General features: G+C 51.7%; 1 protein-coding gene across 1 annotated transcript in view; it reads right to left on the minus strand.

Moving 5' to 3' along the window:
* Positions 1-15,620, minus strand: part of DNAAF8 (dynein axonemal assembly factor 8) — a 152,035-nt gene that overhangs the window by 55,178 nt on the left and 81,237 nt on the right. The window contains exon 18 of the mRNA XM_054043183.1: positions 13,409-13,563. Coding sequence (XP_053899158.1) covers positions 13,409-13,563 — 155 coding nt within the window. The remainder of the gene's footprint in view (positions 1-13,408; positions 13,564-15,620) is intronic.

A 15,620-nucleotide genomic window follows, 5' to 3' on the forward strand; every position in this document is an offset into this window, starting at 1 on the left:
CTCTGACAGATGGGTAGAAGGACGGATATTGGAATGGACATGAACAACACATCTCAGTTTTTGGAAAGTGTAGGGGACAATTTCCTGGTGCAAGTGCTGAAGGAACCAACTAGGGGCAGAGCTCTTCTTGACCTGCTGCTCACAAACAGGGAAGAATTAGTAGGGGAAGCAAAAGTGGATGGGAACCTGGGAGGCAGTGACCATGAGATGGTCGAGTTCAGGATCCTGACACAAGGAAGAAAGGAGAGCAGCAGAATATGGACCCTGGACTTCAGAAAAGCAGACTTTGACTCCCTCAGGGAACTGATGGACAGGATCCCTTGGGAGAATAACATGAGGGGGAAAGGACTCCAGGAGAGCTGGCTGTATTTTAAAGAATCCTTATTGAGGTTGCAGGAACAAACCATCCCGATGTGTAGAAAGAATAGTAAATATGGCAGGCGACCAACTTGGCTTAACAGTGAAATCCTTGCTGATCTTAAACACAAAAAAGGAAGTTTACAAGAAGTGGAAGAGTGGACAAATGACCAGGGAGAAGTACAAAAATATTGCTCAGGCATGCAGGAGTGAAACCAGGAAGGCCAAATCACACTTGGAGTTGCAGCTAACAAGAGATGTTCAGAGTAACAAGAAGGGTTTCTTCGGGTACATTAGCAACAAGAAGAAAGTCAAGGAAAGTGTGGGCCCCTTACTGAATGAGGGAGGCAACCTAGTGACAGAGGATGTGGAAAAAGCTCATGTACTCAATGCTTATTTTGCCTCTGTCTTCACGAACAAGGTCAGGTCCCAGACTACTGCACTGGGCAACACAGCATGGGGAGGAGGTGACCAGCCCTCTGTCGAGAAAGAAGTGGTTCAGGCCTATTTAGAAAAGCTGGACGAGCACAAGTCGTTGGGGCTGGATGCGCTGCATCCGAGGGTGCTAAAGGAGATGGCAGATGTGATTGCAGAGCCATTGGCTATTATCTTTAAAAACTCATGGCGATCGGGGGAGGTCCTGGATGACTGGAAAAAAGCTAATGTAGTGCCCATCTTTAAAAAAGGGAAGAAGGAGGATCTGGGGAACTCTAGTCCAGTCAGCCTCACCTCAATCCCTGGAAAAATCATGGAGCAGATTCTCAAGGAATCAATTCTGAAGCACTTAGAGCAAAGGAAAGTGATCAGGAACAGTCAGCATGGATTCACCAAGGGCAAGTCATGCCTGACTAACCTAATTGCCTTCTATGACGAGATAACTGGCTCTGTGGATGTGGGGAAAGCAATGGATATGTTATTCCTTGACTTTAGCAAAGCCTTTGATACGGTCTCCTACAGTATTCTTGCCGTCAAGTTAAAGAAGTATGGGCTGGATGAATGGACTATAAGGTGGATAGAAAGCTGGCTAGATCGTCGGGCTCAACGGGTAGTGATCAATGGCTCCATGTCTAGTCATGTCTGGTATCAAGCAGAGTGCCCCAAGGGTCGGTCCTGGGGCCGGTTTTGTTTAATATCTTCATTAATGATCTGGAGGATGGCGTGGACTGCACCCTCAGCAAGTTTGCAGATGACACTAAACTGGGAGGAGTGGTAGATACGCTGGAGGGTAGGGATAGGATACAGAGGGACCTAGACAAATTAGAGGATTGTCCCAAAAGAAACCTGATGAGGTTCAACAAGGACAAGTGCAGAGTCCTGCACTTAGGATGGAAGAATCCCATCCACTGCTACAAACTAGGGACCGAATGGCTAGGCAGCAGTTCTGCAGAAAAGGACCTAGGGGTTACAGTGGACAAGAAACTGGATATGAGTCAACAGTGTGCCCTTGTTGCCAAGAAGGCTAATGGCATTTTGGGCTGTATAAGTAGGGGCATTGCCAGCAGATCAAGGGACGTGATCATTCCCCTCTATTTGACATTGGTGAGGCCTCATCTGGAGTACTGTGTCCAGTTTTGGGCCCCACACTACAAGAAGGATGTGGAAAAATTGGAAAGAGTCCAGCGGAGGGCAACAAAAATGATTAGGGGCCTGGAGCACATGACTTATGAGGAGAGGCTGAGGGAACTGGGATTGTTTAGTCTGCAGAAGAGAAGAATGAGGGGGGATGTGGATAGCTGCTTTCAACTACCTGAAAGGGGATTCCAAAGAGGATGGATCTAGACTCTTCTCAGTGGTAGCAGATGACAGAACAAGAGTAATGGTCTCAAGTTGCAGTGGGAGAGGTTTAGGTTGGATATTAGGAAAAACTTTTTCACCAGGAGGGTGGTGAAGCACTGGAATGGGTTACCTAGGGAGGTGGTGGAATCTCCTTACTTAGAGGTTTTTAAGGTCAGGCTTGACACAGCCCTGTCTCGGATGATTTAGTTGGGGATTGGTTCTGCTTTGAGCAGAGGGTTGTACTAGATGACCTCCTGAGGTCCCTTCTAACCCTGGTATTCTATGATCTTGAAGAACAACAGTTACGAGAAGGTGAGTAACCGTTTTTTCTTCTTCGAGTGCTTGTTCATGTCCATTCCAAACAGGTGACTCACAAGCCCAAGTTCAGACGGTGGGGTCGGAGTCGTCCACTGATTGGAGCACTTCTCTACCAAAGGCTGCATCGTCTCTGGCCTGCTGGGTAATTGCATAGTGTGTGGTGGAAGTGTGTATCTATGGAGGATCACGTCGCTGCTCTGCAGATTTCCTGGGTGGGAACCTGCACCAGGAATGCTGTTGAAGAGGCCTGAGCCCTGGTGGGGTGGGTAGTGATCGGGGGAGCAGGCACACCTGCCAGCTTGTAGCACTCACGGATGCGGGACATGATCCATGATGAAATCTTTTGAGAAGAGTCAGGAAGATCCTTCATTCTGTTCACCACTGCCTCAAATAACTGGACGGACTTTCGGAATGGCTTCGTTCTCTTGATGTAGAAGGCTAGCGCTCTGCGGACATCCAATGAGTGAAGCCTTTGCTCCCTGCCACTCAAGTGCAGCTTAGGATAGAATACTGGGAGGAATATGTCCTGGTTGATGTGAAACTATGACACAACCTTCGGGAGGAAAGCCTGGTGAGACCTGAGCTGAATACAGTGTAAGGAGATTCTGATGTTAAGGCTTTCAGCTCAGACATCCTCCTGGATGAGGTTATCACTATCAGAAACGCCACCTTGTATGAGAGATAGAGCAGGGAACACATTGCCAAAGGTTCAAAGGGCGGACCCATGAGTCTGGAAAGGACTGGATTGAGATCCCAAGTGGGGATAGGCTGTCGGACATGTGGGAATAGCCTGTCGAGATCTTTAAGGAAGCGGCTGACCATAGAGTTAGCAAAGACGGAGCAGCCCTCTGCGCCTGGGTGGAAGAAGATGGTGGCCAAGTGGACCCTTATTGATGACATGGACAGTCCCTGCTGCTTGAGATGGAGAAGATAGTCCAGTATAAGCGGTACAGAGGTGAGCGTCGGGGACGAATGGTGCTGCGCAGACCAGACTGAAAATCTCTTCCACTTGGCAAGGTAAGTGTCCCTCGTGGAAGGTTTCCTACTGCCAAGAAGGACTTGTCTAACCGGATCCAAGCAGGAGAGCTCCCTCGGGTTCAGCCATGGAGTTTCCATGCTATAAGGTGTAGTGACTTGAGGTTTGAGTGTTGGAGATGGCCATGATCCTGTATTAGTAGGTCTGGGAAGAGCGGCAAGATGACTGGAGCTTCCACAGACATTTCCAGGAATACTGTGTACCAGTGCTGGTGGGGCCAGGCTGGAGCTATCAATATGATTGAGGCTTGCTCCCTCCGTACCTTGAGGAGCAGCTTCTGGATGAGAGGGATAGGTGGAAACACATATAGGAGATGGCCTCTCCATGGGAGGAGGAATGCGTCCGCGATGGAGCCCGGGCTGTGATTCAGGAAGGAGCAAAACTGCTGGCACTTCCTGTTGTGTTGCATGGCAAACAGATCTATCTGGGGAAAACCCCACTGATGGAAGATTGAGTTTGCAACATCCAGGTGAAGGGACCACTTATGGCCGTGGAATGACCTGCTGAGATAGTCCACCAACTCATTCTGTACTCCAGGGAGGTATGATGCTTGCAGATGTATCGAACGCTCTACATAGAAGTTCCACAGCATGAGAGCTTCCTGGCACGGGGGAGAGGAGCGCCCACCCCCCTGTTTGTTGATATAAAACATTGTCATGGTGTTGTCTGTCATAACCAATACACATCTCCCTGCTAAGTGAGCTCAGAAAGTCTGGCATGCAGGGCAGACTGCTCTCAACTCTCTGACATTGATGTGGAGAGTGAGTTCCGCCTGAGACCAGAGGCCCCGTGTCCTGAGGTCTCCCAAATGTGCTCCCCAGCCAGAGGCTGACACATCTGTCACTAGTGAGAGAGATGGCTGAGGGCCGGGGAAGGAGACCCCTGCACACACTACCTGTGGATCGAGACACCGCAGGAAGAAGTTGAGTACCGGGCGAGGCAGGGTTTACAATCTTATCCAAGCTGTCCCGGACTGGCGATACACTAAAGCCACGACTGTAGAGGTCGAAGTCTGAGTCTGGCATGCTGTACTATGTAGATACATGTGTCCCAGGAGTTTCAGGCAATTCCTTGCTGTAGTGGTGGGGAACTGCCTGAGACTTCGTATGATGTCACTGAGGGACTGAAACCTTGCTTCCGGCAGGTATGCCCTGGCTTGTGTCGAGTCCAGTACGGCCCCTATAAACTCTATCCTCTGAACAGGGGACAGAGTTGATTTCCCCTCATTCAGAAGAAGGCCCAGTTCGTTGAACATCATTCTTATGAAGTCATCCTGTGCCTCCACTTGAGACCTGGAGCAGCCCTTGATCAGCCAGTCATCGAGGTACGGGAACACCTGTACCTGTCGCTTGCGCAGGAACGTGGCCACGACTGCCATGCACTTGGTGAACACTCAAGGTGCCACTGACAGGCCAAATGTGAACTGATAGTGGTTGTTTTTCATCACAAACCTGAGGTATTTTCTGTGGGGGCAGAGTTACTGCTATGTGAAATTATGTGTCCTTCAAGTCGAGGGTGGCATATCAGTCTCCTTGATCTAATGAAGGGATGATGGAGGCCAAAGAGACCATGCGGAAGAAACGGTTACTCACCTTCTCGTAACGGTTGTTCTTCGAGATGTGTTGTTCATGTCCATTCCAAGCAGGTGTGTGCGCGCCGCATGCACGCCAGCCGGAAGATTTTACCATAGCAGCGTCCGTAGGGTCGGCTCCGGCGCCCCCTGGAGGGGCGCCTTCATGGCGCTGTATATAGGAGCCAGCCGACCCCCCCACCCCCTCAGTTCCTTCTTGCCGATACTCTGACAGAGGGGTAGGAGGGTGGGTATTGGAATGGACATGAACAACACATCTCGAAGAACAACCGTTACGAGAAGGTGAGTAACCGTTTCTTCTTCTTCGAGTGATTGTTCATGTCCATTCCAAGCAGGTGACTCACAAGCCCAAGTCTAGGTGGTGGGGTTGGAGGTCACTGCAGACTGGAGGACTGCGCGGCCAAATGCAGCATCCTCCCTGGCTTGGTGCGTAATGGCGTAGTGAGCCGTAAAGGTGTGGATTGAGGACCAGGTGGCCGCTCTACAAATTTCCTGTGTTGGGATGTGGGCCAGGAACACAGCTGAAGAGGCCTGCGCTCTTGTGGAGTGGGCCGTGATAGGCGGGCTGGTACATTGGCCCGAGTGTAGCACTCCTGGATGCAGGTTCTGATCCAAGCCGAGATCCTCTGTGATGTAACTGGGAGCCCCTTCCTACTGTCGGCCACAGCAACGAAAAGTTGGGTCGATTTCCTGAAGGGTCTCGTCCTTTCTATATAGAACGTGAAAACCCTGCGAACATCCAGAGAATGCAGCCTGTACTCCTTAGCCGAGGAGTGCGGTTTGGGATAAAACACAGGGAGAAAAATGTCTTGACCCATGTGAAATGGGGAAACCACCTTAGGTAGGAACGCAGGGTGCGGCCTGAGTTGGACCTTGTCCTTGTGGAAGATGGTGTATGGAGGCTCAGAAGTTAGAGCTCTGAGTTCCGATACTCTCCGTGTTGATGTGATAGCCACCAAGAACACAACCTTATATGAGAGGTATAACAGCGAGCATGAAGCCAGCGGCTCGAATGGGGGCCCCGTGAGGACAGACAGGACCAAATTGAGGTCCCAAGTAGGGACAGGTTGATGGATATGCAGGAACAATCTGTCGAGGCTGTTGAGGAATCATCCAACAAGTGGGTTTGCAAACACTGAGGTCCCCCCCTCTCCAGGGTGGAATGCGGAGATTGCAGCAAGGTGTACTCGAATCGATGAGAGAGTTAGTCCCAGGTGTCTCAGATGTAGCAAATAGTCCAAGATGAGAGGGATCGGGGCGAGCAAGGGGCCCTGACCGCATTATGTAACTCAGAGGGAGAAGCGCTTCCACTTGGCCAAATACGTAGACCTTGTCGAGGGCTTCCTGTTGCCCAACAGGACCCATCTGACCTGATGGGAGCATCGTAACTCCAGTGGGTTTAGCCATGGAGCATCCAAGCTGTAAGGTGGAGCGACTCCAAGTTTTGGTGAAGGAGGCGACCGTGATCGTGCGTGATCAAGTCCGGTAGTAGGGGCAACCTGATTGGAACCCTCGTAGACATGTGTAGGAGAGATGTGTACCAATGCTGGCGCAGCCACGCAGGAGCTATGAGGATGAGTCGAGCGTGATCTCTGCGAGCCTTGAGGATCACCTTGTGAATCAAGGGAATCGGGGGGAAGGCGTAAAGAAGCCCGTCTGCCCAAGAGAGGAGAAAAGCGTCTGATAGGGATCCCTGACTGCGTCCCATGAGGGAGCAGAATTGAAGACACTTCCTGTTCTCGTTGGAAGCAAACAAGTCCACCTGGGGATGACCCCAGAGACGGAAAATTGAGAGAACTACATCCCAGCGGATAAACCACTTGTGACCCTGGAAAGAGCGGCTGAGAGTGTCCGCGAGTGCGTTGTGCGTGCCGGGGAGGTAGGATGCTATCAGGTGAATTACGTTCTGTCCGCAAAAGTCCCATAATGCCTGGGCCTCCTGACAAAGGGGAGAAGAACGAGCACCACCCTGTCTGTTGATATAAAACATCGTTGGAGTATTGTCTGTGAGGACAGAAACGCACCTGCCCGCGAGCTGGGACTTGAATGCCATGCATGCGAGGCGTACCGCTCATAATTCCCTGACATTGATGTGCAGTGAAAGATCCTCCCTCAACCAAAGACCTTGGGTCCGGAGGTGGCCCAGATGTGCACCCCATCCCTGATCCGACGCGTCCGTTACCAGGGTCAGAGAGGGCTCTGGTTCGAGGAAAGGGACCCCCGCGCAGACCACCTGTGGGTCGAGCCACCAATGGAGGGAGTCTAACACCGGACGAGGTAACGTCACCACTAAGTCTAGGGAGTCCCTGACTGGCCGATAAACCCCTGCCAACCAAGATTGGAGAGGGCGCAGTCTGAGCCTGGCGTGTCTCACGACGTAGGTACATGCTGCCATGTGCCCTAGTAATTTGAGGCAGCTTCTTACTGTGGTGGTAGGGTAACTTTGGAGGCCGAGAATGATGTTGGACAAAGTTCGGAACCTGGCCTCTGGGAGATATGCTCTGGCTTGTGTCGAGTCCAGAAGTGCTCCTATGAACTCGATTCTTTGTGTGGAGAAAGAGTGGACTTGGCCTCGTTGATTAAGAGGCCGAGGGAGCTGAAGGTATGCCTGATGAAAACCACCTGAGCCTCCACGAGTGCCTTGGTCCTGCCCTTGATGAGCCAATCGTCCAGGTAAGGGAATACCTGGATCCCTTGCCTGCGGAGGAAGGCTGCCACGACTGCCATGCACTTTGTGAAGACCCTTGGGGCTGCTGATAGGCCGAAGGGTAGAACCGTGAACTGTAGATGAATGTTGCCGGCGAGAAACCTGAGGTAACGCCTGTGGCGAGGGATTATTGCGATATGGAAGTATGCATCCTGTAAGTCGAGGGCGGCATACCAGTCTCCTGGATCCAGGGAGGGAATGATGGAGGAGAGGGAGACCATGCGGAACTTGAGCTTCTTGACAAACTTGTTGAGGCGTCGCAAGTCCAGAATAGGTCTGAGGCCCCTTTTCACTTTCGGTATTAGGAAATATCGAGAATAGAAGCCCTTGCCCCGTAGTTCTCGAGGCACCTCCTCCACTGCCCCTGCTGTAAGGAGGGACTGAACTTCTTGAAGGAGAAGTTGCTCGTGAGAGGGGTCCCTGAAGAGGGACGGGGAGGGGAGCTAGTGGGGCGGGAGGGAGGAAAACTGGATAGAATATCCCTCCTCTACCGTGCGAAGCACCCAAGCGTCTGACGTGATCCGGGCCCACGCACGAAAGAAGAGGGACAGACGTGATGAAAAGGTAAGGATGGGAGGATCCAGAGATCTGACCGGTAGGCCGTCCTCGACCGAACCCTCAAAATGGTGGTCTAGGTCCCTGAGGAGGCCTTGGTTGGGTAGAAGACTGGCCGAAGGGCTGCTGTTGTTGCCTCCTCCTGCCAGTCCTCGGCCTTCTGCGCAAGGCATCACCCCGATTTTGAGGTTAGTACTGACATGGGGCCTACGGTAGCCTAAACTGCCTACGCTGAGTAACTGGGGTGTGTAGACCTAAAGAACGGAGGGTGGTCCGCGAGTCCTTTAGGCTATGCAGCCATTTGTCTGTCTTTTCTGAGAAAAGCGTGGGCCCTTCAAAGGGTAAGTCCTGGATAGTCTGTTGGACTTCGTGAGGAAGGCCAGAAACTTGAAGCCAGGCTCCGCGCCTCATGACCAGACCAGTAGCCAACGTGCGCGAGGCCGAATCGGCTGCGTCCAAGGCTGCCTGGAGGGAAGCTTGAGTAATCAATCTGCCCTCCTCAACAAGGGCCGAGAACTCGGTTTGTGAGTCCTGCGGGAGGAGATCCGTAAACCTAGACAAAGCCGAGCATGTGTTGTGTCCATACCGGCTCACTATGGCCTGCTGATTGGCAATACGCAACTGTCGGCCCCCTGTTGAATAGACCTTGTGTCCGAAGAGGTCCAACTTTTTCGCCTCTCTATTTTTAGATGTGGATTCCTGAAAACCTTGTCGCTCCCTCTGGTTGGCCACATCCACCACTAGGGAGTCCGGTGGGGGGTGCGTGTAAAGATATTCATAGCCCTTGGTTGGGACAAAATACCGCCTCTCAGTCTTTTTGGCTGTAGGGGCCAATGAGGCTGGAGTTTGCCATAAGGTGCGGGTTGTGTCCGCCATGGTTTTTATGAGGGGTAGGACTACCCTAGACGGGGTCAGGATATCAATTACGGGATCGGTGTCCACCTCGATCTGTTCCGTCTGTATCGAGAGGCTCTGGGCCGCTCGAGTAAGGAGCTGTTGGAGGAGTCTATTATCCTCTAAAGCCGGAGCAGCAGAAGTTCCCGCTACTGCCTCATCCGGAGATGAAGAGGAAGATGTCCCATGTAGCTGCCCTTCATCTACCACGTCTCCCTCTGTAAGGGCCTGCGGCACACGGTACTCAGGCTGCATGGCCGGTGCGGGCTCAAGATGCGGCACAGCGGCCGGTACCAGGATTGCCACCGAACGCCAAGGAGTGCTGGGCAATGCCTGTGCTGAAGGGAGCAAAGTCCCTGTCGGTGCCGTTGTTTGAGCTGGGGGTGCTGTAATGCCTTGTGGAACACTCCTGTCAGACGGCGGTGCCGGTGGCATTAGCTGCGGTGCTGCAGACGCTGAGGAGACGGAAGTGGTTCGTGAGCGGGGCCCGTACGCCTGACCCACCGACTGATGGTAGGCCCATGGTGTCCAGAACGGCCACTGTGGAGGTGGTTGCCACTCCTGCTGCTGATGCCACTGTGGCGGGTACGGTTGGGCACTCCTACGCGAGGACGATCTGCTCCTCGATCTGTTAGAACGGTAGTAGTCCGCCTCTGAGTCAGAAGTCTCTGGATATGAGGACAGCGGAGGAGCGGTACCCACTGTCGCTGGTGGGGGTGCTTGCGCCGGTGCCACTAATGTGGTGCTGCGTGGAGAGTGCGGTGAGCGCATTGCTGGTTTACCCTTAGAGTGATACTGGGGCCCGGTGGCAGCTGGAGGTTCTCTGCACCGGTGCGGCGATGCCAGCACCGAAAGGCTCAAGAGGTCTGATGCGGCCTTGAATGCCTCCGGCGTCGATGGGAGGCGGACCTCCTCCATCATGTCCGGGGATCTATGCCGTTCCGGACTCGACCTTGCCCTCTCTGGGGCGGGAGTCAACGGGATGGCTGGATGGGTCTGCGGCACGGGTTGTCCCGTAACACTCGTGGACTGCGCCCGACCTTTAGAGTCCCGGTGGGGACATTGTTCGGTCCGCGGCCTGTTCTTTTCAGCCGGCACCGGTGATGGAGAGCGGTGTCTTGTCGAAGACAATTTCTTATGCGCCGACTCTCTCCGGTGCCGGGGTCTTGGCCTCACGACCTATCTCCGGTGCCGGGGCACTGCGCACCGAGGATGAAGTGCTGGGTGCCGGCTCTGAAGGTCCGGGATCCGATTGCGGCCTCAAAGCCACCTCCATTAGGAGGACTTTAAGTCTCTGCTCTCTATCCTTGAGAGTCCTGGGGCGAAAAGCTCTGCAGATAGGACATCTGTCCCTTTGATGGGCCTCTCCGAGGCACCGTAAGCACGAAGAGTGCGGGTCACTTTTCGGCATAAACTTCCCGCAGTCCCGACAGAGTTTGGACCCTGTGGACGTGGGCATGCCCCAGCGGGGCGGCGAAAAGTTGGGGAACCCCCCCCCAACTGAAACCTAACTATCTAACACTAACAACTAACAACTAACTAATAAACTATTTACAAGAAATATAGAACACTGCCACGATTGCTAAAGAGCAAGAGAAGTTCCAGCTAGCCGTCACCGGCGGTAAGAAGGAACTGAGGGGGTGGGGGGCCGGCTGGCCCCTATATACAGCGCCAGGGGGCGCCGGAGCCGACCCTACGGACGCTGCTATGGTAAAATCTTCCGGCTGGTGTGCATGCGGAGCGCACACACCTGCTTGGAATGGACATGAACAATCACTCGAAGAAGAACTTGAGCTTCTTCACAAACTTGTTGAGTTCTCGCAGGTCTAGGATGGGTCTGAGCCCATCTTTGGCTTTTGGTATTAGGAAATACCAGGAATAAAAACCCTTGCCCTTTTGCTCTTAAGGAATGTTTTCCATTGCCCATAGCAAAAGGAGTGAGTGCACCTAAGGAGTTGCTCATGAGAAGGGTCCCTGTAGAAGGGAGCTGGAGCTCTCTGCCATGTTGGTCCAGAGAGGGTGAGGGTTCGGACTCAACTGGACCCCAGAGGGGGCAGGGGTCAATGAGACCCTGGGAGGCAGAGGGGCTGAGGTGACGTGGCCTGGTTCGGGTCTCCCTGCCGAAGGCTCCTTGGGCTTGGAAGGGGGAGAGCGACTCCTCTCTGGCCTTTTCTTTTTCTGGGGCACCAGGGACTGAGACCGGTGCCTCACAGAAGATTGTCTATGGGTGGAGCTGTGTCAGTGCCGTAACTTCTTGTGGTACTTTCTTGGTACTGGCTCACGCATCGTCGGTGCCGGAGCACTGCGCACCAATGAGGAGGTGCTGGGCGTGGGTTCTGCCAACCCCGGGTCGCATTGTGGCTGGAGTGCTGCCTCCATGAGAAGGATCTTGAGTCTTTGCTCCTGGTCTTTTAAGGTCCTAGAGGAAAACCCTTTGCAAATTCTGCTCCTCTTCTTCTGGTGGATCTCCCCGAGACACCACAGACAGGAAGAGTGCGGGTCGCTCTTAGGCATACATTTTCCACGGTCCTCGCAGAGTTTGAACCCTGGGGACCAGGGCATATCCTGGTGCCGGGGGAGTGTTGGTTGGGGGGAGGAACCCCAAAAGGAAACTTATGACCTAACTACTAATACTAAACTAACACTAGTAACTACTGAGAACTAACTATAAACACTAAGAGTGGACACTGCCCAAACGTGCTTGCAAAGCAAGAGCAACAGGTTGTTCCAGCTAGCCATCACTGGTGGCAAGAAGGAACTGAGGGGGTGGTGGGTTGGCAAGGCTCTATATTGAGTGCCTCCAGGGGGTGCCCAGGCCGACCCGACGGATGCTGCTAAGGGAAAAGTTTTCTGGCTGCCGTGCATGCACGCACGCACGCACACACCTGATTGGAATGGACATGAACAAGCACCAGAAGAAGAACTATGAAGTGATGCAGTCACATATGGCAAATGAGGAGTATCTTCCGATGACACATTAATTGATTAAAAATAATCTTACAGTGATTTTTACAGTTAGGGACCGATCCAGCTCCCATTGAAATCAATGGCAAAATTCATATTTAACTTTCACAATGGCACAATCTGGCTATTAGTATTCTCTGCTGCCAGGAAGAATGGGGCTTTAATGGGATTTTCCAGCACAAAGGAAACTCAGCTCTGAAAGCAACTGGAGGTGCCACTCATAGCAAAAGAAGATGATGTCAGAAGATGGGGAATCCTGGGTGCAGGCTAGCTGGCAAAAGGGTAACAAGCATGAGAAAACCACAAAGCAAAGTTCACCCAACGGTGAAGCATGCTCATCGCATAAAAAACATGACTTCCCTTAGTGAGTGCAAGCTAATCCGAGGCCCATTTGGCTTTGTGTGAACTAATAAAATGGCACAGCACATGTCTCTGTTCCGCCAGCCTGGTCCACCTCACAGAGCTGGATTCACCAGTGGCTGATTTGACCACTCTGCTGAGAAAGTCAGCATTGCTGACCATCTCTGGGATTCAAATAGCGTCAGGACAACGTGTGTGAATATTTGTCCCCTTTTCGGAGGAGATGCCATTATTAACGTAAAAGTAGACCCAGTTCTAAACTGGGATTACCAATGCAATCATTTCACATTGGGACCAGCTGTTGCAAAAGGCATATAAAGTAACACTGCTTCTTCATTATGAGTCTTTCATTGTTAACCTGAGGCCTGCAGGAGTGTGGCTTTAAAAACGTTGTTATCTGGGATGAAAATAGGGTAACCAGACAGCAAGTGTGAAAAATCGAGATGGGGGCAGGGGGTAAAAGGGGCCTATATAAGACAGTCCCTAATATTGGGACTCTCCCTATAAAATCGGAACATATGGTCACCGTAGATGAAAACGAGTTGACTGTAACATTTGCATCATGATATTCTGACCTTATCTCACCATGCGGCAGCATCATGACACAACATGTAAACATCATGACATAATCATATTGCACCAGCCACACAGATATTTTGAGGTGCTTTCAATATCCTGAGAGCCCGGCCTGCAAGATGTTGGACAGTCATGTCAAAATCAAAACCAAAACCATTGGGGTTGGAATCAGCCTAACCCATTGCAGCTACATTGTAGGTTTTAGCAGGAGCACTAATGGATATGCCATTCAGGATCTGGGAAAGCATTATTCTAATGACCCTCTGTCCCATACCTGACTTGTTGTCATGCTGAGCATGATGGCTCGCTTGGGAGAAAGTCGCAGCTGCCTGATTCCCTGCAGAGTAAAGCCTCTCTGAGTACAAGTTGAAATCACATCCCCGTATGCATGAGGAGGCACAGCAGGTGACACGACCAAAATGACGTCCCCTGGATCAAAGTGAAGATGAGAAGGGCATCAAATTATTTTCGTGGAAGCTGTTCCATCTCTGCAGGAAGCCTCATGAAATTGGCCAGCCCCAATTTCCAGACCAACCCAGATGGTGACACTACGTTCTGCAGTCAACATTAACCCTTATTTGGCCCATCACACCCACATATAGCTGTGGGCAGGATTCACACCATCAAAGATCTTCTTTAAAAAAACAATTATTCTAGAAAGTTTGGCTCAGGTCTATCTAGAAATCTGTGAATTCCTTCTCCATTTGCTGTACAGCTGGGTTTACTGAGGTATGGTTAGAGTGAGTCAGTGGTTCACCTCGGATTAGAATCCCAGACCTCTGTCCTCCTAGCCCTTTGCTGTAATCATGAAACAACCTGGCCTCTGTAACAGGCCAGGAGGAGGCTCTAGACAGGTTTTCTCTATACCGACCTGCTAATGTGCCCTGACTATGGAGGAATCATGGGTCAGAATGTAGTTTTGTCTTCATATCCCAGTTACTGCCTGGCTTTTCTGCTGAGATTACCAACAAGAAATGGCAATTGTGGTTCTAGATTTTGTGACATGAACATTTCCCCCCGAGGAGCTGGGCTGAGACCCAGCATTTGTTAGCCTTTGAACAGTCATCCGCTGGTATTTTAGTTCACCACTGGAGTCCACCAGATTTGCACCTGTACCTTGGAAGCAGAAGGCTCTGTATCCCATTGCGAGTCCCTTTGGTTTTCCAATATCCTTACCAATACTGTGAATATAAGTGTTCCAAAACAAATCAACACCAAGAGAGAAAGAAACAATAAGCTTGAAATGACAGCTGGAAGAAATGGGGTGGTTTGCACCAGGGCCGGCTTTAGCAGGTGCGGGGCCCCACGCCGGGACGCGAATTGTCTCGCGCCCCCCCCCAACTCCGCCCCCTCCCTGCCTCATTGGATCCCTCCCCAAATCTGCGCCCTGGCCCCGCATCTTCCCCAAGCACGCCGCATTCCTCCTCCTCACCCCTTCCTCCCAGGGAGGGGGGAGAAGCAGGACGCAGCTTTTTTTTTTTTCCCCGCTTTGCCGGCAGTCCCGGACGTTGCGGGGCCCTCTTAGGCGCGGGGCCCCATTCCGGGAAATCGGCCGAATCGGCTTAAATCCGGCCCTGGTTTGCACTTTGCAAAGTCTCAGTAAGGGTTAGTTTGTAGGATCAAAGCCAGTTTGGAGCTACTGTTGGGCCTGTTGTATCTGAACTGCCAAATTTCAGGGACGTGGGCAGTCCTGATAAGCTTCTGTCCAACGTCTAGTTAAAACAGTACCCTTTTTCATAAATAACCCCTATTTTGGAATGAGTATAGGACTGAAATTAACAAGCATATTTGCTATGGTTCAATATAGCCTGGACCTGAAGAAGTGATCTGTGTAGCTCGAAAGCTTGTCTCTTTCACCAATAAAAGATATTACCTCACCCAACTTGTCTCTCTCAGTTAATGTGACTGGCAGCTGCAATTGATGGTTGCACTGTCCATTCTGTATGGGGGTGTGACGGGGTGGTCTGCCCCTTAAAGGTGGTAGTACCTAGTGGTCAGCCCACTCCACCAAATGGAATGGCCCTTTAAGGGTTTAAAAGGTCTGATATAAGGATCAAAGGGGATATGGAGAGAGAAGAAGAAGAATGAATGGTGCGACCCTACAGCTGGCTAAATTACAAGGAGGGCTAGGCTTCTGCTATGTGGAGAGGGGGAGTGATTGTTTGAAGCACAACCCTGGCTCCAGGAAGAGGGCTGGGTTGTCTTTTGAATGAGGACAAAGAACTGACCAGGATTCTGCTAGGCCTCAGAGAAGGTGACCTGAGGCAACTAACAAAGTATGTCACCCACTGTAGAAACTGTAATAAATTAGACCCTATGAAGGGGGAGCATGTTCCTGGGCAGGGATTCTTCTACCTTCCCACCACCCCAAACTCGCTCCTCCCCCCAGTGGTCAACTAGTTACAGCAATGTTGCCAATTTAGTCATGTTCCAACTAGATCTAGATGTTTTAAAAAATTTCTAACTGGAAAATAATTCCATTTAGT

Source organism: Malaclemys terrapin, chromosome 10, assembly GCF_027887155.1.
Source record: "Malaclemys terrapin pileata isolate rMalTer1 chromosome 10, rMalTer1.hap1, whole genome shotgun sequence".
Lineage (NCBI taxonomy): Eukaryota > Metazoa > Chordata > Testudines > Emydidae > Malaclemys > Malaclemys terrapin.